The following is a 22,638-nucleotide window of genomic DNA, read 5'->3' as shown; positions in this document are numbered from 1 at the left end:
GTCGGTGTTAAGAGCAGCTTCACAAAGGCCATTATGGGCATCGGTGAGCACTGAGGATCGAATCACCCAATCATTATGGGCATCGGTGAGCACTGAGGATCGAATCACCCAATCATTATGGGCATCGGTGAGCACTGAGGATCGAATCACCCAATCATTATGGGCATCGGTGAGCACTGAGGATCGAGTCACCCAATCGCAAAACAGAACCTGCGCGCCAGACACGCGTACAGTAGAGCCATTTCGGAGTCACCAAAGAACCTGAGAGAAGAAAGAGAGACATTGTTGACAGGGCAAAGGAAATGCATGCAATGCAGGTTTGAGTGGGGGGTCTGGGGCAGGGTGGGGGTCTGAGTGAGGCAGGGGTTTGAGCGATGGGGGGTTTGAGCAAGGAAAGGGTTGAGCGAGGGGGGATGTTTAGTAAGGTGGGGTTTGAGAGGGGGTCTAAGGAGGGGGTTTGAGCAGGGGGTTGTGAGGGGGAGTTTGAGGAGGGGGGTCTGAGGGGGTCTGAGTGGTGGGGGGGTCTGAGTGAGGGGGGGTCTGAGTGAGGGGGTTTGAGTGAGGGGGGTCTCAGTGAGGGGGGTCTGAGTGAGGGGGGTTTGAGTGAGGGGGGTCTCGGTGAGGGGGTTGAGGAGGGGGGTCTGGTGAGGGGGTTTGAGGGGGGGGTCTAGTGAGGGGGTTGAGTGGGGGGGTTGAGCGAGGGGGTCTGAGTGAAGGGGGGTCTCAGTGAGGGGGGTCTCGGTGAGGGGGGGTTTGAGTGAGGGGGTCTCAGTGAAGGGGGGTCTGAGTGGGGGGGGTTGTGAGCAGGCTGACTGTACTGTGCCATGTCTGGGTTGTTACAGGAGTCTGGCCTGAGCAGGAATGCGCACTTCCTCCTGTGAGCCGCCGCACGGACTGCAGGGTGTGTGTGTGTGTGTGTGTGCGTGTGCACGAGTGTGTGTGTGTGTGTGTGCGCGTGCGTGCGTGCGTGTGTATATCTGGAAATGCACGTCTCTCCTCACCTCTCAAAATATAAAACATATATGCAAATAACCAGCTTCAAAAATTAAGACTAGAATGATTAAAATGATTAAACAAAACATTTGTATTTTTACGTTGCGGAAACGAGGGGCATTGACTAGCCTGTTACTTTAAAAGGAAATCTCATCACACAAAGTGCCTGATGTAGTAAATTTGACTGACAGGGCGCAACAGGTCTAGCAGGGCATTTTATTACGGGGCTCTGCCCATTTGCATGAGGGCAGACATTCTGGTTCTGCTGCAGACGGCTGCCCTGTGAGGCACCTCCGTGCGCACAGTGTCCCCGCAGCGGGGCACGAAGCCAGGACGTCATGACAACAGCTCCAATAAAACCAAACTCACTCCTCCAGCCCATAACATGAAAAGCACGAATAACCCTGAGAAAAATGATTTGGCTTCATGGATGTAAAACCGACTGGTTTTCGTGAAAAGCAAACAGACGCACTTCCATTCTGTTTAACAGAAGGAGCTCCAGGTAGATTACCTGGCTGAATGCAGCTGGACAGCAGACAGCAGGTTAATGCTCAGCCCGTGTTTTATCACACAGGTAGAGATGGCCTGACGACAGCCCAACAAATGCAGGAAACATTTAAAGAGGTCATTTCTGTCCACGGAAGACACAGCTCTCCCCACAGAGCTGTTAAAGCTTCCCCTCCTATCCTTCCTGGTCTTCTCCACTCAGAAGCATCGTCAGCATTTTTCTCCACAGCAGAACCCACCCCCCACCCCCGCAAAATTACGAAATGGTAAAAACACGTGGCCGACCAAACTAAAAAAAATTGCATTATGGCTCCACCTTCAGGACACGCGGGGGAACTGGGCCCATGAATAGAATTCAGATCCAGTGTCTATAATACAGGAGACACACAGGACACACTGCAGGAGATAAAATTTTAATATAAATATACAGTGTTAATACACATGGTTAAATGACCATCTTTCAACGTTTCATCACAGATTCCTGGATACAAAGAGCTGTGCATGGCGGAGTTACATAATGCTTCAGCTATGGAGGCTCGTACACAGGACCAGAGAGGCATGCGGCTCACAGCCCATCGATACAGGAATGTGGGTCAGCAGTGTGAGCCCATCGATACACAGGTTTACAGAGAAGCCACAAAATGCCATGATCTGCACCCGAACGGCAGCTTTTCAAGTACTGGGGGGAAAAGACAGGGAAGAAACCCCTTAATTACACCATAACTTGTTCATATATATTCTGATTGTTTTGTTACTTGTTAATAAATCACTGTCAAATCTAGGACAGCATAAGTGTGATTTCTTTTCGACATTTCATTGCAAGCAATCTTTTAAAGTCCCCCAGGCAAACAGTTCTGTAAAATGACAACTATTTTTTTCAGTAAAAAAAAAAAAAAACCGCTTTGACAGACTATTGATGTTTGGTCCCACGAGCAGAACCATTCTGCGGGGTACAGAGTACACTGGGAGGGAAAGGTTTGGACCAGTACCAGTCAGATAGTGTGGTCAGCTCATGGCATGAAACGCACTTTAAAAATACATTACATATTTTTATCAACATGCATAACTGAATGTAAACAACCTTAAATTATGATTTTAAACATTTAAAGGCTACAAAAAGAATATTAAATAAGGCTTAAATATTGAAAATGTTCACTGAACAGGAAATTACCAAAAAAAGAACAGCCCAGACGAGACAAGAGACATTTAAAATCTGCACCTTTACACGCCGGGACGGGAATCTCGGACCGCAATACTAAGATGACACAAAACACATCAGTTATAAAAAAAACAGCTGCAGTACTTATTAAAATATTTCTATCAAACTGTGGAAAAAACACAAACATATTACAGAGGATGATCAAAAAGCAGGTCACCAGGACTGTGTGCTCAAATGGTGTGTTTTTATATATATATTTAAAGATGTAAACAGCTCATACTGACCATGTGTGTGCAGTGATATGCTGATGGTCATTATGCAATATCATGCTAAAGGACCCAAAATAGCCCACAGAACACCGCTCACTTCCGGTGAGACTCGACCTCCAGCACCTCATGAGTGAGGTCAAAGGTCAGGTGTCAGAACAGAACTTCCAAAAAAAAACAAAAAAATACATTTTGACAACTCACACCCCACAAACGTCAAAGTCTGTTTTGTTTCATGACTGTTTAGATTAGTGTCATTTCAATATGGATTATCAAAAGCGAGCAGGCGGGTTAATTTGAAAATTTGGCATCCTTAAAATATATCGTTTTTAAATACCATGGAAACCCACTGGTGAAAAAGGCGAAGTAGAATGGATACAGTAGACGCACATCCAGCATTCTGGACCAATAGGAGAGAAGAGCGCAACACTTTTTCTTCTTAAAGGTACACTACACCTTTTTTGGTACACTGAGAGATTAGAATCCAAAGTTCTACTTTGCCATTATTCACTGCTTATCAAAAAACAAAAACAGTTAACAGCTGAAGACGGAGAGAATCTCAGCCTCCACCTGCCTTTCACTGGTCGGTTATGCCCCGCAAACCTGCGATTTATTCAGGAATGGCGTGAGAACGGCTGTGTGCTCGTTTTTCTAAAGAAGCCCCTGTCACAGGTTATCAGGGGAAAGTAATGGCGCTGAAGGACGAAGGTGGGATTCCAGTGTCCTGAGCACAGCATACCTACTGCAGAACCGGCAGCTGAAACCACTGCGCAGTCTAATATTTAACCAGCTAGCATGCTAGCAGCAGGATCATTAACTGCAGGGCGCGGGGGTGTCGGTCTCTCCTGAAAAGGGGCGGTGGGGGGGCAGGTTCTCGCTTTAGCCCAGCACAGAGGGGCCTGACTCTGCCTGTCGAAGGCTTGACTGCTATTTTGATGAATCGGGTGTTTTAGTGTAAAAACTCACACCAGCCCTCTTCTGGTAAGACCGGGCACCCCTGGGATAGACGTTAAAAAGAAGAGTTGAGAGGCAATGCCGTAGCTAACCAATGCTTAAAAACAAGAACTATATGCTGGTGAGATTTTTAGCAGCTAAAAAGCTGTCATTTTGTGTTATGATAGGATGAAACGGATTCGAGAAAAAATTTAAAATTACATAAATATACCTTTAAGTGACATCTAACTGCTTGCACAGGTATTATTTCCTGAAAGATACTTCAGAGATATCAAATTTAAAACTGCTCATATTATAACAACACATCGTTACAGCAGGTAAAGCTGGGTCATCTCGAGTTTACATACTCAGTAGAGCAGACAGACGATACAATTGCATAACTGAAAATCTGGATGACATCTTAATGCAGTTAATCTGTATTCTTAAAGAACAAACTGTCCCTTGAGTTTCTCTAAATTAGGACACACTACATGTATAGACAGGTATGTACAGTCAATTCAGTGTCAATTCAGACTCTCAGAACAGTACACAATTGGGAAAATGGATTTAAAAAATAGATTAACTATTGCAGGATATGTCTTAAGAATTAAATATTTAAACAATCTAAATTAAATCAAGTATGAAAGCTGGACAACCTATGTACAGTAAAGTTAACGGTTTTTCAGCACTGACTCATAATATGGCAATATTGCTAAAATGGATGCAAATATGAATGCAGACAGAGTTTGTGTGTGTGTGTGTGACTGCGTGTGTGTCTAAGGAGGTGACTGTGTGTTGGTGTGTGTGTGTGTGTGTGTGTGTGTGTGTGTGTGTGTCTTTCATGCTCCTGTTACTCCGCCCCTCTGCAGTCTGCTCCAGTGTCAGAGCAGCTGTCCCAAGCTCCGCCTCCATCAGCCCCGTTGGCCAATGGCGGCTGCAGCCCCAGCCCGGCAGGTCCAGACGGACAGGGAGACCCCGCCCCCCGAGCGCTCTGCTCCCGCAGGGAGGCGCGGGCTCGCCGCGGGCAGCTCAGGTCCGCCGGCTCCTCCTGCTCCTCCTGCTCCTCCAGGAGGAGCGTCCCGCAGGCGCTGTGTTTGAGGAGCCCCCCCGGGGGGGTCGAGCCGTCCCACTCCGCCCGCGCCCGCTTGGCCGCGAGCGGGGAGCCCCCGTCCTGCCAGCCGCCGGCCCCGCCCTCGTCCTCGGCCGGCCGCTTGGCGCCGCAGCGCTTGCTGAGGTTGAGCGGCAGCGCCTGCTCCTGATTGGCCGGCGCGGGGGGGGCGGGGTGCGGCGCCCGGCCCAGGTCCTGCGCCAGCACCTCCGTCAGCTTCTTGGCGAAGGAGTTGAGCTGGGAGGAGCCGAGCCGCGTGCGCATGAGCTGCCGCACCTGCAGGCTGCAGTCGATGTCCAATGGGAGGATCCGCAGCGGCGGCATGGGGGGCCGGCCCCGCCCCTCCCCCGCCTCCTTCTGCCCCCGCTCGTCCCCCCTCCCCCCCGGGAACAGAGAGAGCCTCGGGCCCTCGGGGGCCGCGGTTTTGGGCTGGTACAGGAGGACGGAGGGGTGCTGGGGGGTCGGGGGGTCAGGCCCCTCCACGCCCCCCAGCCCCAGGCGGGACCGGAACAGGTCCAGCGGGCACAGGCCCTTGGGCAGGCTGAAGGCCCCTGGGGGCCCGCTCATGTGCAGTCTGGTGAGGGCCGACAGAGAGGCCGGGGACAGGGCCGCCACGTCCTCCACCTTCACCCCCGGCTCCGCTTTGGGCTGGGGGGGGAGCGGCGGGGACGGGGCGAGAGGCTGGGCCAGCCGGGGGTCCTCGGGGGCCGCGGACGCCAGCCCGTTTTGGAGGTTGCTGAAGTTGAGTTCCTGGAAGAGCGACCCCTCCTGGCGGGTGGCGGGTGTGCTCTGCGGAGGCGTGGCCTCTGTACTGGACGCTTTTGCCGCGGCTTTGGAGTTGCGCCGGCTCGGGGGCCTGCCCCGCTTCCTCACCGGGACCGCCTGCGGACAAGGAGGCCACATTTACCCAGAATCCACTGCTGCACACAAGCCATTTGCACAGAGTGTAGCACAGGACGGAGTGTAGCACAGTGGGTAAGGAACTGGGCTTGTAACCGAAAGGTCGCAGGTTCGATTCCCGGGTAGGACACTGCCGTTGTACCCTTGAGCAAGGTACTTAACTTCATATGTATACTTAACTTCAGTATATATATCCAGCTGTATAAATGGATACAATGTAAAAAGTTGAGTAAGTCGCTCTGGATAAGAGCGTCTGCTAAATACCTGTAATGTAATGCACATCAGTTGGGGTACTTCACTCTCAAACCCGAGCCAGAGCCTGTTTCTACTGCAGGCGTTCACCTGGCACTGATCCACCAGTGAGGGAAACACCCTACAGGAAACGTGCTACAGGGAACAGGCTACAGGAAACACGCTACAGGAAACAGGCTACAGCGAACAGGCTACAGGAAACAAGCCATTTGCACAGAGTGTAGCACAGGACGGAGTGTAGCTACAGGGAACAGGCTACAGGAAACAGGCTACAGGGAACAGGCTACAGGGAACAGGCTACAGCGAACAGGCTACAGGACTCTGTAAAACTGACCGGGCTGGTGGGCCCATTGGGGCTGCTCGTCTTCTCCTTCTGATTGACCTCTGCTCCTTTCCCCTTCTGCAGCTCCTTGCTCCTATTGGCCGCCGCAGACAGCTGAGGTTTGGAAAGCTCCTCCCCTCCACCCATCAGATGCTGCTCATAAGCCAGGATCAGCCTGCAAGCGAGGAGGATTAATACGGGGGGGGGTTAGGGTTAGGCAGTCACCCAGGGGGGAGATTTATAAGGGTGTGAGGGAGGGAATGGGGTGTGCAGTCGCACAGGGGGAGATTAATATTGGGGTATTAGGGTTAGGGTTAGTGAGGTGGAGCAGATTACTCAGGAGATGGATATGGGGCTGGGATGAGCACCCCGGTGAGCAGGGACCGTGGGTAGGAGAGGGACCGCGGTTAGGAGGGGGACCCTGGTTAGGAGGGGGACCCCGGTTAGGAGGGGGACCCTGGTTAGGAGAGGGACCCCGGTTCGGAGGGGGACCGCGGTTCGGAGGGGGACCGCGGTTAGGAGGGGGACCCCGGTTCGGAGGGACCCGGGTGGACCTTCGGGCCGTTCTCACCACGTTGAGGCTCCGGTTGGCAGGGGATCCCCGGTTGAGCCTGGTTAGGGACCCGGTTCAACCCTCGAGGACCCGTTAGGAACCTGGTTCAGAAGCCCGTCGACGACACACCGTCACCGGCCTTACTCACAACCATCAACCAGCAATCCTGCCTGTGCAACCATGCACCGAGCCAATCACTAACCTGCACAACCACAACCAGCCTCACGTCACCTGCAGGAAACAACCAAACCAGCCAATCACTGACCTATACAACCATCAACCAGCCAATCACTAACCTGTACAACCATCAACCAGCCAATCACTGACCTATACAACCATCAACCAGCCAATCACTAACCTGCACAACCATCAAACCAGCCAATCACTGACCTATACAACCATCAAACCAGCCAGTCACTGACCTGCACAACCATCAAACCAGCAAATCACTAACCAGGACAACCATCAAACCAGCCAATCACTGGCCTGCACAACCATCAAACCAGCAAATCACTAACCTGGACAACCATCAAACCAGCCAATCACTAACCTGCACAACCATCAAACCAGCCAATCACTGACCTATACAACCATCAAACCAGCCAATCACTAACCTGCACAACCATCAAACCAGCCAATCACTAACCTGCACAACCATCAAACCAGCCAATCACTGACCTGCACAACCATCAAACCAGCCTATCACTAACCTGCAGCCAAACCATCAAACCAGCCAATCATTAACCTGCACAACCATCAAACCAGCCAATCACTAACCTATACAACCATCAAACCAGCCAATCACTAACCTGCACAACCATCAAACCAGCCAATCACTAACCTGCACAACCATCAAACCAGCCAATCACTGACCTATACAACCATCAAACCAGCCAATCACTAACCTGCAGCCAAACCATTACTAACTAGCACAGAAAACCAGCTGAAACCATCATACACCATCACTGACTACAAGTCCCAGTCATCAACCTCTTACAAAGGCACATGTGACTAATGAATGAATCATCATCATCAACCCTGTAACATTCACACCCAAAATACTAATCAATGTAATCAATCCCCATTATTAACCCCTCACATAGACAGGTCTGGGCAGTACACCATCATCAGTCAAAGCCAACCAATATAATCAACCCCTTACATTAATGAGTCAAATCATCGCCAACGTTCTCCAAACACACGAGGACACTACTCTCAACAGGCTACATTCACCAGGACCCAAACGGTGTCAGAAACGTTGACACTCACACGGACAGATCACCAGCACCTTCACACCCACATCAGGAGCATGCTCAGAGCAGCACTCCAACACTACTTAACGCTGACACAGAACGATCCCACAGCTGCACTTAAACTCTTAAAGCTTTTTCCCTTTAGGTGCCAATACTCACCCTTTCATAACCTCCCAGCCGCTTCACCACGGAGAAGAGAAGGAAAAGATCGACTGCAGAAACATGAGTAAAACACGGTTAATACGTTCGGAGATCAGTGAGGAATTATGGGTTTTCATTTTTTAAAAAGCATAATGTTGATTATTAATCTCTCTTTTTGGGTTCCAGGATGTGAGTCATCTTTAATTTTTACATTAATTACAGTCATGCACAGGATCAGACCTGTCTGAAGCCAGCACAGTGATCATAAGAAGCTGTGCTGAAGATGGTGCTGTGATTAGGGGAAGCTGTGCTGTGCTGAAGCTGTGATTAGGGGAAGCTGTGCTGAGCTGAAGCTGTGATTATGGGAAGCTGTGCTGAGCTGAAGCTGAAGCTGTGCTGTGCTGAAGCTGAAGCTGTGCTGTGCTGAAGCTGTGCTGAAGCTGACGCAGGCACTGTGATTAGGGGAAGCTGTGCTGAAGCTGTGCTGTGCTGAAGCTGACGCAGGCACTGTGATTATGGGAAGCTGTGCTGAGCTGAAGCTGAAGCTGAGCTGAAGCTGTGCTGTGCTGAACCTGTGTTGAAGCCGACGCAGGGCACTCACTCTTTTTGAAGCCCAGGTTGGGGACCTTGCTGATGGGGGAGCCGCGGTGCTCCATGAAGGCGAAGAGCTGGTCCAGGAAGGGCTGCTCTTCAGGGTGGGGGAGCCAGCCCCCCTCCCACGGCACCTCCACACTGCCCATCACGTTCTCCTGGGGGGGGCGGGGGGGGGTTAGGATCGCTCACACTCAGGGACACGCTGCACCCCAGCGCCCCGTTTCTGACCTGCGCCTCCCATCCGCCCCGTTCACTGCAGTCCTGCCTGCTGGAAGCTCACTAACTCCACATTCACACGCTCCACAGTCCTGCTTCTCAGCTGGAGAAGCGTCCGTCGGACGAACACTGAGGCGCTGGCTGGCACAGGCTCACTGAGAGAGCACTGCGTGGAGCAGGCAGGATGCAGGGGAAGAGCTTATTTTAGCTCATCTAAACAAATCTGATGGGAGGGCAGCACACAATAAGCTCCAGATTCCATCAAACCGCAGGTCTCCATTTTATTCAGCTGTAAGGACCGACGCACTCAGCCAGTACGCCAGCTACAGAAGCTAACCTCTCCCTGGCAACAACAGAGTCAAGCATGCTAAGCACTTTGAGTGGCGAGGAAGCAGTTTTTAAATAAAATGAATTGTTCAAAAACCTTTTGAAAACACCAGCTTCTGCACAGAAATATCACAAAGGGCCATTATAGCTGTTCGGTTTCCCCGACTTCCTGTTATTGCTGGTGAAACTCAGCGCCGGAATATAAATACAAACTGGCTCAGTGCCGCTGCCAGACTGGCCGGCCTCCCAGCATCGCTCTCAAATTTACATTTCATCTTAAATTCCTGTGTATTGTTAAAACACTTTTTCCCCCTCAGTGGATTACGTCAGAGGTCATCTTTCAGTCCAATAGCTGGTGATCTACAGAGGGGTTTTTCAAATGTTTGTTTTATTCATGAATTATTTTTAAAAACCTATGTATATGCCAAAAGGTTTTTTTGTGCCATTTTCCACATACAATTCCATAGAAATTACCTAATATATCAAAAAAGCTCATGTAAATTATCAACTATTTTGGTTAAGAAGCACCATGTAAAATCTGGTAGCTATATCTATAAGTTAAATAAAAAATAAAAAAAGTTTTTGTACAGGAGATTTACAGAAAACGGCTGTTGAACTACTTCAGCTTTTTTAAGCCTACCTTCATCTTCTCAATCCAGGACTCTGATTGGTTGAGGGGCGGTCTCTCCATCCCCTTCCCGTCTCTGCCCCTCCTCTTGCGAGGCCTTCCCTTCAGGCTGAGAGAGGTGCATCCTGGGATAGAATCGGACAGGAGTTTGAACAGAACAGAAGGCCAGAGAAGAGCAGGCCCTCTCCACCAATCACACGCAGCATTCAAAGATCACAAATCATTCTTAAATGTAGGGATTGCATTTTAGTTTTGCCCAATAGCTAAAAAACCCAAGAGCTAATGGATATATTCTAGTTGCAGAGATAATCTGTTATATTCGTAGAGCTAATGGATTTATAAAAAGGCTGTACGTTTTCATTCCTGCAGAAGTTTACCCACGTTGCTCATGGACGTCACATGCTTCAGTAGAGTACACCAAGGGCTGCACTACTCTACAGCTGCTCAGAGACGTTAACACAAGGAGCCCCGTGGGATCCATAAACACAGATAAACACAGTCACAGACGGTCTGAGACACGCTGAAGCTCACCCAATTACAAAACGGCAAAGAGTGTTTTTACTGAATCCTCACAACCTAAAACTCCTGAACTCACCCAGCTGGGTCCACACGCGGGCGCTGCTGTCCAGGGTGGGGTGGTTAAAGGTGTCCCGGCAGTACAGCACCAGGGTGTTGTGGTGCGCCGTCCGAATGCCCCCCAGGGCCAGCAGGTGGGGGTCCTGTGGGCCAGGGGGGCCGGGGGGGCCAGGGGAGCTGGGGGGGTCCTGTATGCGTCGCTGAAGGGAACGGAAGCGACAGTACTGCAGGTAGCTCAGCACCCTCACCCGCTGCTGCTCCACAGGTACCCCACCTGCAGGGGAACCCCAAAGAGCCCAGCTGCTGCTCCATCAGCGTACCGCCACACATGCAGGGACCACGCCCACAAAGAAGTCACCTGCCTCCGCACAAGCCACGCCTCACAATCAGCTGCTCACACGCCTCACACACGCTCACACTCACACTCAGGCTCACGCTCACACTCACGCTCACCTTCACGCTCACAATCACGCTCACACACACACTCACTTTCATGCTCACGCTCACCTTCACGGTCACGCACACGCTCATGCTCACACTGACACTCATGCACACGCTCACCTTCACGCTCACCTTCACGCACACGCTCACCTTCACGCTCAAGCTCAGGCTCCGCCTTCGGCTCGCCAGGGTCAGAGGTCGCGGCCGGTGAGGTTCCGTTACAGCCGTCCGAGCCTTTGACCTTCCGCCCACTTCTCTTCCATCCGGAAGGTTCCGGGCAGGTCCAGTTCACCAGGTCCTCCACCCGGATCACCATCTTCTTCGACACCGCCAGAACTTCGTCCTGGAGAGGAACACAAACCCCACTAACCAACCAAACGCTTTAGAGCCTGCCGCCTGTTTCACAGAATGAACAGAGAATGAAACTTAACCACAGTTTTTTTTTCTTTACGTTTATTGTTTATTGACAGTCTCCACCAATGGCAGAAGGGTGTGAGCACACCAATCCCAGGGTGACTTTCACATTCCATTCTCAGTGCGTCAGTGTGAAAACCTGCTGGTTCTGGGAAGAGAAACGTGCAGACAATAGAGAATACAAATAATTTACGCATGAAAGAGAACAGACAGTCCCTCATCCCTTTTACGCCAGACTGGGGGGTGGGGGAGATCCCACATTCATGAAAATCTGATTTATGATATTTTCTCTGAATATTTACATTTCCATTCTGAAGGCACTTAGGAAAGGCTCTTATCCAGAGCAGCACACGCAGCTCACAGTCCTCACCGTACGGACCGTTCATACAGCAGGACACGCACTGAAGCAGCTCACTTTAATCCTGCAGCAGTTAGATTACTGATCCTTAAGCACGCGGCTCGAGGGCACAGCACTCGAACCTGCAACCCCTGGAGCTTCAAGCTCAGTGTCTTTCCCATAATGCCACACTGCTGCACTAAACTACAGTCTCACCACGGCGCCAGCACTAATGAAGTCTAAGGGAAGCGCTCCCAAAAACCACATCACAAATAAAGGGTTTTAGGGAAATAAAGAGCAGCTTATCCGTTCCTCCTCAGCGACACAGACAGGCTGGAATAACGGGAGGTCCGAGCGCCGTTAGAGGTCGGGCAAGGTCACCGCAGGAGAAGAGCGCGGCAGCGCAGAGAAACATCAAAACGTTTCATCTGCAGGACCTCCGCGGAGCGGGAGCGTGTGTGAGCGTGTGTGAGCGTGTGTGAGCGTGTGCGAGCGTGTGGGAGCGTGTGTGAGCGTGTGCGAGCTTGTGTGAGCGTGTGCGAGCGGCAGGAAGAGACCCAGCACAGTCATCCATTACTCAAGCGCATCTGCTTCTAAACTTAGAGAAGACACCCACCCCCCCCAGCATCTGGGATAAATCACACGCGGGACGGTCAGCCCTGTTCTGGGGGACGCTGCCAGAGGAGGCTCAGCGGGACTTCTGTCGCTGACATGCAGAGCAGAGCCAGACCGGCCGGGGGTGGGAACAGAGAAGCTCGCCCGCAGGAAACCGCCTCGCTCGCCCGCAGGAAACCGCCTCGCTCGCCCGCAGGAAACCGCCTCGCTCGCCCGCAGGAAACCGCCTCGCTCGCCCGCAGGAAACGGACTCGCTGCCGGTGCTTTAACGGCACGCCCGGATCCTACCGAAGCACCGGCAGCGCGTGAGGCTGCCAGGACCAAACCGCCTCACAGGACCAAAACACGCATCACAGGACCAAACCGCACATCACAGGACCAAACCGCGCATCACAGGCACAGGACCAAACCGCGCATCACAGGACCAAAACACGCATCACAGGACCAAACCGCGCATCACAGGACCAAACCGCACATCGCATCACAGGACCAAACCGCACATCACAGGACCAAACTGCGCACCACAGGACCAAACCGCGCATCACAGGACCAAACTGCACATCACAGAACCAAACTGCGCATCACAGGACCGAACTGCGCATCACAGGACCAAACCGCGCATCACAGGACCAAACTGCGCATCACAGAACCAAACTGCGCATCACAGGACCGAACTGCGCATCACAGGACCAAACTGCGCATCACAGGACCAAACCGCACATCACAGGGACAGGACCAAACCGCACATCACAGGGACAGGACCAAACCGCGCATCACAGGACCAAACCGCACATCACAGGGACAGGGCCAAACCGCACATCACAGGACCAAACCGCACATCACAGGACCAAACCTCACATCACAGGGACAGGGCCAAACCGCACATCACAGGACCAAACCGCACATCACAGGACCAAACCGCACATCGCAGGGACAGGACCAAACCGCACATCACAGGACCAAACCGCACATCGCAGGGACAGGACCAAACCGCACATCACAGGACCAAACCGCACATCGCAGGGACAGGACCAAACCGCACATCGCAGGGACAGGACCAAACCGCACATCACAGGACCAAACCGCACATCGCAGGGACAGGGCCAAACTGCACATCACAGGACCAAACCGCACATCGCAGGGACAGGACCAAACCTCACATCACAGGACCAAACCACGCATCGCAGGGACAGGACCAAACCGCACATCACAGGGACAGGACCAAACCGCACATCACAGGGACAGGACCAAACCGCACGTCTCCACGCTCACTGCGTTTATTTCAGTGCTCCCAGCTTCACGGTTTCAGTCTGAGAACCTCAGCCTCACATGAACCTGCCAGTAATAAGCGGGTATTTGACTGGACACAAATTACGTGCAAATTATACCAACACTCGCTGCTCGAAATGAGCGAGAACAGCCGGGGCACACTTACAGACACTTACAGACACTTACAGACACGCACAGACATGTACAGACATGTACAGACACGTACAGACAGGTACAGACACGTACAGACACAGACACGTACAGACAGGTACAGACAGGTACAGACAGGTACAGACACGTACAGACACGTACAGACACGTACAGGCATGTACAGACAGGTACAGACAGGTACAGACACTTACAGACACGCACAGACACGTACAGACACGTGCAGACACGTGCAGACACGCGCAGACACGCGCAGACACGCGCAGACACGCGCAGACAGGTACAGACACGTACAGACAGGTACAGACAGGCTGGAAACGATCACTGCATTCACTCTTCCTCTCCTGCCCGATACACACAAAAGCTATAATATTACTATTAATACTATTAATTAACTATTAATGACATCACAGTCTGATTCTCCCGCTGGTCGTTCCACTGCGGCAGCCATTTTCCTTTCACATTTCTACACAAAGTCATCTAGTTTAGATTAACAGTGTAAGTCCCGGGCTGGCAGCTTTGTGTGCTACAGATCGATAGATCTGATGGGCTAGAACTCCCCATTACAATGCCAGTCGCTACCTGACAGAATTAACACTCTTAGCCACACAAAACTCAACATGACTGGATGAACTGTCTGTCTGTCAGTGGAAACTGTGCTTTTATTAACAGACCTGTTCATGTCCCTTTGTCGCCCTCTAGTGGCCCCCAGCTGCAGCCTGAAAAGTTTCAAATATCTGATCCTGATGTGAGGTATTCTCACACATTCACAATTCACTTCATCTCTCCCTCCTCCCCGGCCTGCCCTGCTCAGCTACGAGCCACAGGGTCATCGGTCCATCCATACCAAAGCGGGTCCGCTTCTCTCTCTCTCTCTCCCACTCTCTCACTCGCTCTCTCTCTCTGCACAGTTAACCATTCCAAGAGCCGCCTTCTACCAGCTGAACACGCAACTGTGGAGTGAAATCAAAGCCCTTTCTGGAGCCCAGATGCCGTCTCTGTTCTGCTCTCATCAGCCAGAGCGCCGTGTAACCATGAAAAAGCTTTTTTCCACAAATAAACACATGAATACTAGCAGCATCTCATTGGGATCCACAGTATGATCATTTAGACTTTCTGGTTAAAAAATAACAGTAATAAACGAGTCTGATTTAATGATAAACCAACTTCACTAAGCAGATTGTTTATGCTATCCTTCTGCCCGCCCACCTCCATCCGTTTCTATAGGAACATAGCTTCCAACCGACAGATATTTCCCAATTAAAAAAAAAAAAAAGTATTACTCCCTTTGCACCAGCAAGATTTCACCAGGACACTACATTTAACTGGTGTGAAGACACACTCATTTCTACTGAGTAAAAGTCAGGCCTCTTTGTGCCTTGGCACACTGGCCCTTATTGGATAACACACGGATCACGTGACTTCAATAAGGTGTAGGTTACGCAATGCAGGATTGGCACAGCACTCCTGTCCCTACACTCACAGGCCGTAGGGTTTTGACACCATTTTGTTGCCAAAATGCGACCTTAACACAGAACAAATGTAGCCTGTCAGACCAGCAACAGTCATGCAAATGAAGAACTGAACTGAACGAATGAGAAATCTAACGTGTTTCGCTCAAAATAACATGGATACACCCGAGCTTGCTGATTGTGAAAAGGAATTAATTGACATTTTCCACACACACCCACAGAACAACCCAAGTTCCTACTACACACACATTCTTTTAAAGGGTGTCAACAGACAATCTAGACACGAAAGCTCAGCTTTAGTATTACAGCAATATCAGCATATTATACAGGATCTCCTATTGCTCGTTTCATAAATATACATTTATCTACATAATTGAAGACTGGAAGTCTAGCTAATGGTGCATTTCACACAGCCCGTACACCAGTGTATATTAACTGAAAGATCAGCTCTTTGTTATTGGCCCTGTTTCACCCTAATAATTTTAATACAGAATGCAGCTTTGCAACTTGCCAACAGCCTTCCCGGGCAAGCCCTCACCACACCCCGGCACATCTCGCTCCACGGGCTGCCTGTAGCAGCTCCCATCAGATCCACAGCCACGGAGCTGGCCTTCAGAGCTAGCCTGCTCAGCCGCTAACGAAACGGCTCAGCCACACCCGCAATCACTCCCCAAACCCGACACCCCCGAGAGAACTCCCCACGCCCCCACCACAAAGAGAGAGGCGCTCCCCTCCTGGCAGCACACACACCCACGTGTACGGAACTGCCCAAATACCCATGTGCCCATATCTAACCCTAACCCTAACCCAAATACCCATGTGCCCATATCTAACCCTAACCCTAACCCAAATACCCATGTGCCCATATCTAACCCCAACCCTAACCCAAATACCCATGTGCCCATATCTAACCCGAACCCTAACCCAAATACCCGTGTGCCCATATCTAACCCTAACCCAAATACCCGTGTGCCCATATCTAACCCTAACCCTAACCCAAATACCCATGTGCCCATATCTAACCCGAACCCTAACCCAAATACCCGTGTGCCCATATCTAACCCTAACCCAAATACCCGTGTGCCCATATCTAACCCTAATCCTAACCCAAATACCCATGTGCACTGGCCCCACAAAGCTAGAACTGCCCAAATATCATCCAAACCATAGCAAAGCCCATTTAGGAGTCACTGCAAGTGTGCCGGCACAACAGGGCTAAATTCAGCAGGAGGCCAATCACATCCATTTAGAACTAGGGAAGCAGCCAATCAGAGGACTGGACACAGCTGGAAACAGGGAGAGAGGCTGCTGCGGAAGTGTCCATCACAGCAGCGTGGGATGTGATTGGTAAACAGAGATTTGGTTCCAAATACCACCAGTGCGAGGCGGGTATAAGCAACTGACCACTGCTCATTCACTGAAACTCACATGCAATATGCCAGATACAGCGTTAAGCAAGTGTGGGCTTTGGGCATAAACAGACCTACAGGAAAACTCTGTATCAAATTTAAATTAACTGGTAAATGGACCGTGTGAATTATTATTATTATTATTTTTTAATGGTCAGGGTTTTCTGTGACTTTATTTTGGTTGTAGTTTGTACTGAGCTGTTCATCCAATATTACAGTCAGACATTTTGGCAACAAAATGGCTTCCCTGAGCATTTGTGTAGATGACTACCTCAGAAACACTTAGTCAGACTTCAGAACTTCAGTGTTTGTGATATTTATGTGCCTAGCAGTCTCCAACCGACACCACTGAAGACTATATACAGCAAAACCTTTTGAAAGAATTAAAAACAGGCTACCACGTATTAGAGAAAAATTAATTTAGGGTTTCTGAAAATGATATGGAAATATTCTGGCTGAGACTGACCACATCTGTAACACATTACACCGTTCAAACTATTTCTGGATGTAAAAGCAATGTTCTTCTCATAATGGTACACAGTCTGTGTAAAGGGAAGAAAATGTGCCATTGTGAAATCTGTATAGTTTCAACAAAACATGCTTGAATGGCTTCAAAGTGTAATTTCTTTCCTCACAACTGAAGTTCTGTGCAGCCCAAAAGCATATCATAAAATATCAGAGCCCACAAACACATTTGCTAAATCCTTTGTTGCAAACCGAAACATGAGGACTTTTAATTTGACACTTCAGTGACATAATACTCTGAGGCCCCCTCTCGGCGGCGGCTACGTCTGCTAGCAGCTCACGGACGAGATCCACACTCACCAGCCCACATTCCTGCACGGCACAATAAGGCCCAGATACCCAGGATACGGCCCAGCGCAGAGAGCAGAGCAGCCCGCAGAGAAACAAACTCGATCCCGGCAGGGTGTGGGACATGAAACCCAAGCCACAGCGGACACAGGAGAGCTAATGCTGCCCCAGGGATGCGAGACACAGGAGCATCCGGAGAACTGGATGACTGCACACAATCCCCGCCCCATCAAAATCCACCCGCCCCCCCACACCCCCCCAGCCCCATCAAAACCCACCCGCCCCTCCCCCACACCCCCCCAGCCCCATCAAAACCCACCTGCCCCCCCACACCCCCCCCCCCCAGCCCCATCAAAACCCACCCGCGCAGTCAAAACCCACCTGCCCCCCACACCCCCCAGCCCCATCAAAACCCACCGCGCAGTCAAACCCACCTGCCCCCACACCCCCCAGCCCATCAATCCACCCGCCCCCACCCCCCCCCCATCAAAGCCACCCGCCCCTCGCCCCAGACCCCCCCCGTCAAACCACCTGCCCTGCCCCACACCCCACACACCTCACCTCCGTGCCCCCTGCCGGCCCTTGGGGTGTCCTCCCTAACCCTCCTCCTCACCTCTCCGTGCTCCCCTGTCTGGCCCTTGGGGGTGTCCTCCCTAACCCTAACCCTCATCTTCACCTCTCCGTGCTCCCCTGTCTGGCCCTTGGGGGTGTCCTCCCTAACCCTAACCCTCCTCCTCACCTCTCCGTGCTCCCCTGTCCGGCCCTTGGGGGTGTCCTCCGGGAGGAAGTAGAGCCTGGAGCTGGCCAGCAGGTGGCGCTGTGCGCGGTCCTCCCACAGCAGGGCCAGCTCAGCGACGCACACGGGCTCCTGGGGGCCGCAGCGCAGGAAGTAGAACTCGCCCAGCTTCCAGACCGCCGCCGGACGCTCCTCCTCCCGCCGACAGCAGAAGGACTTGTAGAAGGCGAAGGACCCGCGCAGGCAGCAGGGGGCGCCCAACCACTGCCCAGAGCAGAGACAAGGAGCTCCGTCAGTCAAACATAGACCCCGCCCCCTCTCCCCTCGCACCCAACCACTACCCAGAGCAGAGACAAGGAGCTGCATCAGTCAAACAGAGAGCCCGCCCCCAAGGGCCCAAACCACTGGCCAGAGCAGAGACAAGGAGCCCCTTCAAACAGAGACCCCCCAGCCTCCCCCAATGCTACACACAGTTCATGCAGCACATGACCATAGATCCCCCTGCAAAAGGAGATAAAACATGGGAGGGGTCACATGGCGTGGCCCACTTCCTGTGCCACACTACAGATCTTATAAGCAATGAAATGAAGTTACTTAAAAAAAATGATTTTTTTTTTTTTTTCCTCCCAGAGTGCCACCAGATATTCCATATCCTGCCAACAGGGAAATAAACTACAAATGATAATGTACCACACTATAAATTCAGCATTATTTTCAATGCAGTAAAGGAAGCGAACACACACTGACTGCTGAGTTCTTGCCTTCACTGGGTCCTGAAGTTCTAAAAACAGGATACCATTCCAATTAAATACAAAGAGAAAAACCTTCGCCAACTTATTCTTCTGTTGGCAGAAGGCTTGACAATGGTTTACTAAAGACAGAATCGACGGCAAACCAAGACGTTCTCCCCCCTCCAAGCATTTCAGAACAACTGAATTCTGTTCCCTGTACGTTAGACTTGAAGTTGTTTTCACCACAAAGTAAAATAAGAGTATGTAAATTAAGTCAGTTGTGCAACAAAGAAGGAAGAATTCTTCGGTTGGTTCGATCTGGTTGGGTCAGAGAAATGCATTGTTTCCGTATAAAGAAGGGGGGGGGGGGTGATGATGCAATTTGATTTAGTCTTCCTTCAGTCTTTCCCCTGCTCATTTTACCGAGGTATTCTTATGCTGGCGGAAAGTCATCTTGCATTTTGACCTTTATGTGCAAAAAGGTTTGTACGCCACAACGCTGTTACTTGAACGTGTGGAAATGAAAAACACACAGTGCTTAAGAAGGTTTAGCCCCGGCCCGAGCGCTCAGCCCCATTCCACACGCCTTCACATGATACACATTATTTCATCTGGGAAACTGCACATTTTAACCGATTCAACCCAGCGTTTCTGTCAAAGGTCTGCATTCCTCGGCATTTATAAACATGGTGCGCTGAACAAATATTCACATCAGTGCCGTGGCTCACCATATGAATAATCTGTTTCCAGTGAGCCTTGTGAAATACTCCTATTTTTTTTCCAGTCAGCCACTGCAAGAGATTGGCAGCGTTTGTTCTTTTTCATCTGCATTAAAGAAAATGCCTCCCCGTTCCTATTCAGAGTTACTGTGTACCAAACCGCATTCCGGCGCATTAATCTACTTAGGATAATTACTGACAGCAATGTGAGTCTGTATGTATTTTCCACTCATTTAGAGGAGTGACGTTTTTTCCCCAACAAGAACAGAATTTGAGCAACATATTGGCAAAATGGAATAAGCTATTAATGTACATAAAAACAAGTAGACGAGTGAGGTACTAACACTAACGTCATTAGGCGTACAAACGTTGTTAGCAAATTTTTTATTCTTAACAGATGATTATTATATTTTAAAAGACGTCCAGATCAACCCTGCTAAATTCACATAAGCCTACACGCCACTGGTCAACCCAATTCCATTTTCTTGGATTTAAAGACTACGAGTTTGTTCAACTTCTTTCCAAATCATTTTTTGACTAGTATCCATTTAAAATATTGATCACACCAGTTTAATCTGCGAATTAAAATGATCAATCTTATCGCACGGTGTTTGAACAGAAGGCGATACGTGTACATTTCGTCCTCGCTGCTGTCGAGTAAAAAGTTCCGTATGAGGACTTCTCTGCAGTCTCCCTCACAGAGAAACTGAGCCTTTATTCACGAGCCACAGAGTGAAGCGCGTGCAGCAACACTGGGCCTACTAGCGGCCAGAACGAGGCACGCGAGCAGTGTGATAAAAAGCAAAAAAAAAAAAAAAAAAAAAAAAGGCGAATCTCAATACTGTTGCTTTAATGCATGCATTTCAAAAATAACGCCTCAAATGTGTTACTGCAGCACTCAGGTGCACATTGGCTAGGACAAAAAACCAACAGGAAACCAGAAGTACAAGCACTTATCAAAAAAAAAGCAACATAAGCAACATATCTGACCTTGGGATTTCATATCATTCTAAATATTGTTTACACAATGTCACACCGATCAAAGACAGAATGCTAGTGAATTTAGGCGAAAGCAATATATGCTCAAAATTATTAAATCAGCTAATATTCAAACGTTTAGAATCACATCTATACTATTAATTTTACGAATAATAAAAATGAATATAATTTGTTTTTAAACATTACATGTTGCACGTAGATATATATATATATATAATTAGAATACTCCCCACTATCGATAAAGTTTGTAATATAACATACACATTCCATAGAAAATAAAGAACTGCTTTATATGAGCTTGCTAGTCCGGTAATCGTAAATTCAAGTACAAAGCACTGTGGTTTCCTTTCAATATTAATATTCCTTTTTATTCCAATTACACAAGAGACATAGAGCCTGAGGAAGAAACTTTTAAAAACGTCAAGAGAAAATGCCGGCCATTTCTATAATAAATCAAATGCTCCACCTAGTTGTCTTACCAGCGATATAGCCAACAATTTTAAATTATGTTGTTAATCATAAAAAAATATTTAGTTACATCTCTGATATTTCACAATATCGAAGCATTATGGAGCAATACGAATCGTTGAATTACGGAAACAATATCATCTGAACATAACCAAAAGAGTTTCAGAAATACAGAAATGCGTTTAGCTAATCTGTAATGTGGGGGTGGGGGTTGAATGAGGACCTAGGTAGTCGACACGACACACAAAGAAATTAATCATTAACTTAAAATATCGAAATATTGATGTCGAATTAAAATGTTGAACTTTGCTAATAAAGTCGTCTTCTAAGGGTTTATGACATTAGCACACCGCCGATTTCGATGTTTCACAAAAACGATATTTAAAAAAAAAGTTTCCACTCATTCAAAGAAGTTTACATTTCAGAAGTGTTCGCTAGCTACACAGGATAACAATCAATCCGACACATGCTAAAACAAGTTTTATATGTCCGAAGAGAAGCCAGCAGATCTAGAAATGATCGCGATATCAACTCGGTTTATTCCTCTTGGCAACAGGTAAAACAAGCATGCGTCAGCGTTCGTTTACGGCGATTTATTTGAAAATAATATAAAGTGAGTATTAGCGTTACCTGGATTGCATTCCGCTCCATAGCTGCCCAACATTCCCTTATTGCTTCGCTAGGACTCCTATCAAGTTACACAGCCGGGTACTCACCGGCACGCAAACAAATGCACAAGAAGAAAAGCCTTCTCTTTTTTTGTGAAAATAGGACAGGATCTAGGTGTGGCCAAACTCAGTCTTAACGAAAGTAGAACTTATTGATAATATGGAAGCGGATAAACTTCATAAATCGCGTATTTAAGCGTTAATACATTTGATTATTGGGTGTGAAAATAAAAAAAGTTACGTTTTACATTTAAAACCCGCGTCCATCGACTTCATGTTGGCGGAATATTAAATTGTAAAGAGCAATGCTTAGCTTAAAATATACGGAGCATGCGTAGGAAAGGCATATGGTGATTATCCCAACTTTGTGTTTGCGGATTTGATTCCCCCGACTTCGACAATGAAACGCTCACACGAGCAAGGACACGAGCTCACTTCTCGCCAAGTTACGCAAACCGTAATGCAACATTGTGATTCACGAGTTTCTGCGACCTGAATAATCTTGGTGGGCAATTTAGTAGCGAACCGTTTTTTTTTTTTTTTTAGAAATTCCGCACCATATTAAAACAAATATAAAAGATATGGCACATCTTTTTTTAAACACGTTCATTTCACAGTGTAATTTCAGCACACGTATTGGGTGCAGTGCAT

At 49.3% G+C, this 22,638-nt stretch overlaps 1 protein-coding gene across 1 annotated transcript; it reads right to left on the bottom strand.

Annotated features, from left to right (window-relative positions):
- Positions 1-1,897: 1,897 nt before the first annotated feature.
- Positions 1,898-22,353, bottom strand: zgc:77151 (uncharacterized protein LOC337153 homolog). Its single transcript, XM_064349552.1, has 9 exons — positions 21,950-22,353; positions 18,406-18,666; positions 11,320-11,512; positions 10,748-11,002; positions 10,165-10,277; positions 8,989-9,136; positions 8,406-8,458; positions 6,453-6,635; positions 1,898-5,848 (listed from the first exon to the last, which is right to left on the bottom strand). Exons 1-9 carry the CDS (start codon positions 21,968-21,970, stop codon positions 4,709-4,711), a joined length of 2,367 nt encoding a protein of 788 aa, XP_064205622.1. The 5' UTR covers positions 21,971-22,353; the 3' UTR covers positions 1,898-4,708.
- Positions 22,354-22,638: the final 285 nt, after the last annotated feature.

The sequence above is a fragment of the Anguilla rostrata genome, chromosome 9 (genome assembly GCF_018555375.3).
Source record: "Anguilla rostrata isolate EN2019 chromosome 9, ASM1855537v3, whole genome shotgun sequence".
NCBI classification, from domain to species: Eukaryota; Metazoa; Chordata; class Actinopteri; order Anguilliformes; family Anguillidae; genus Anguilla; species Anguilla rostrata.
The sequence above is the reverse complement of the archived record's forward strand: the minus strand, read 5'-3'. Positions and strand labels throughout refer to the sequence as shown.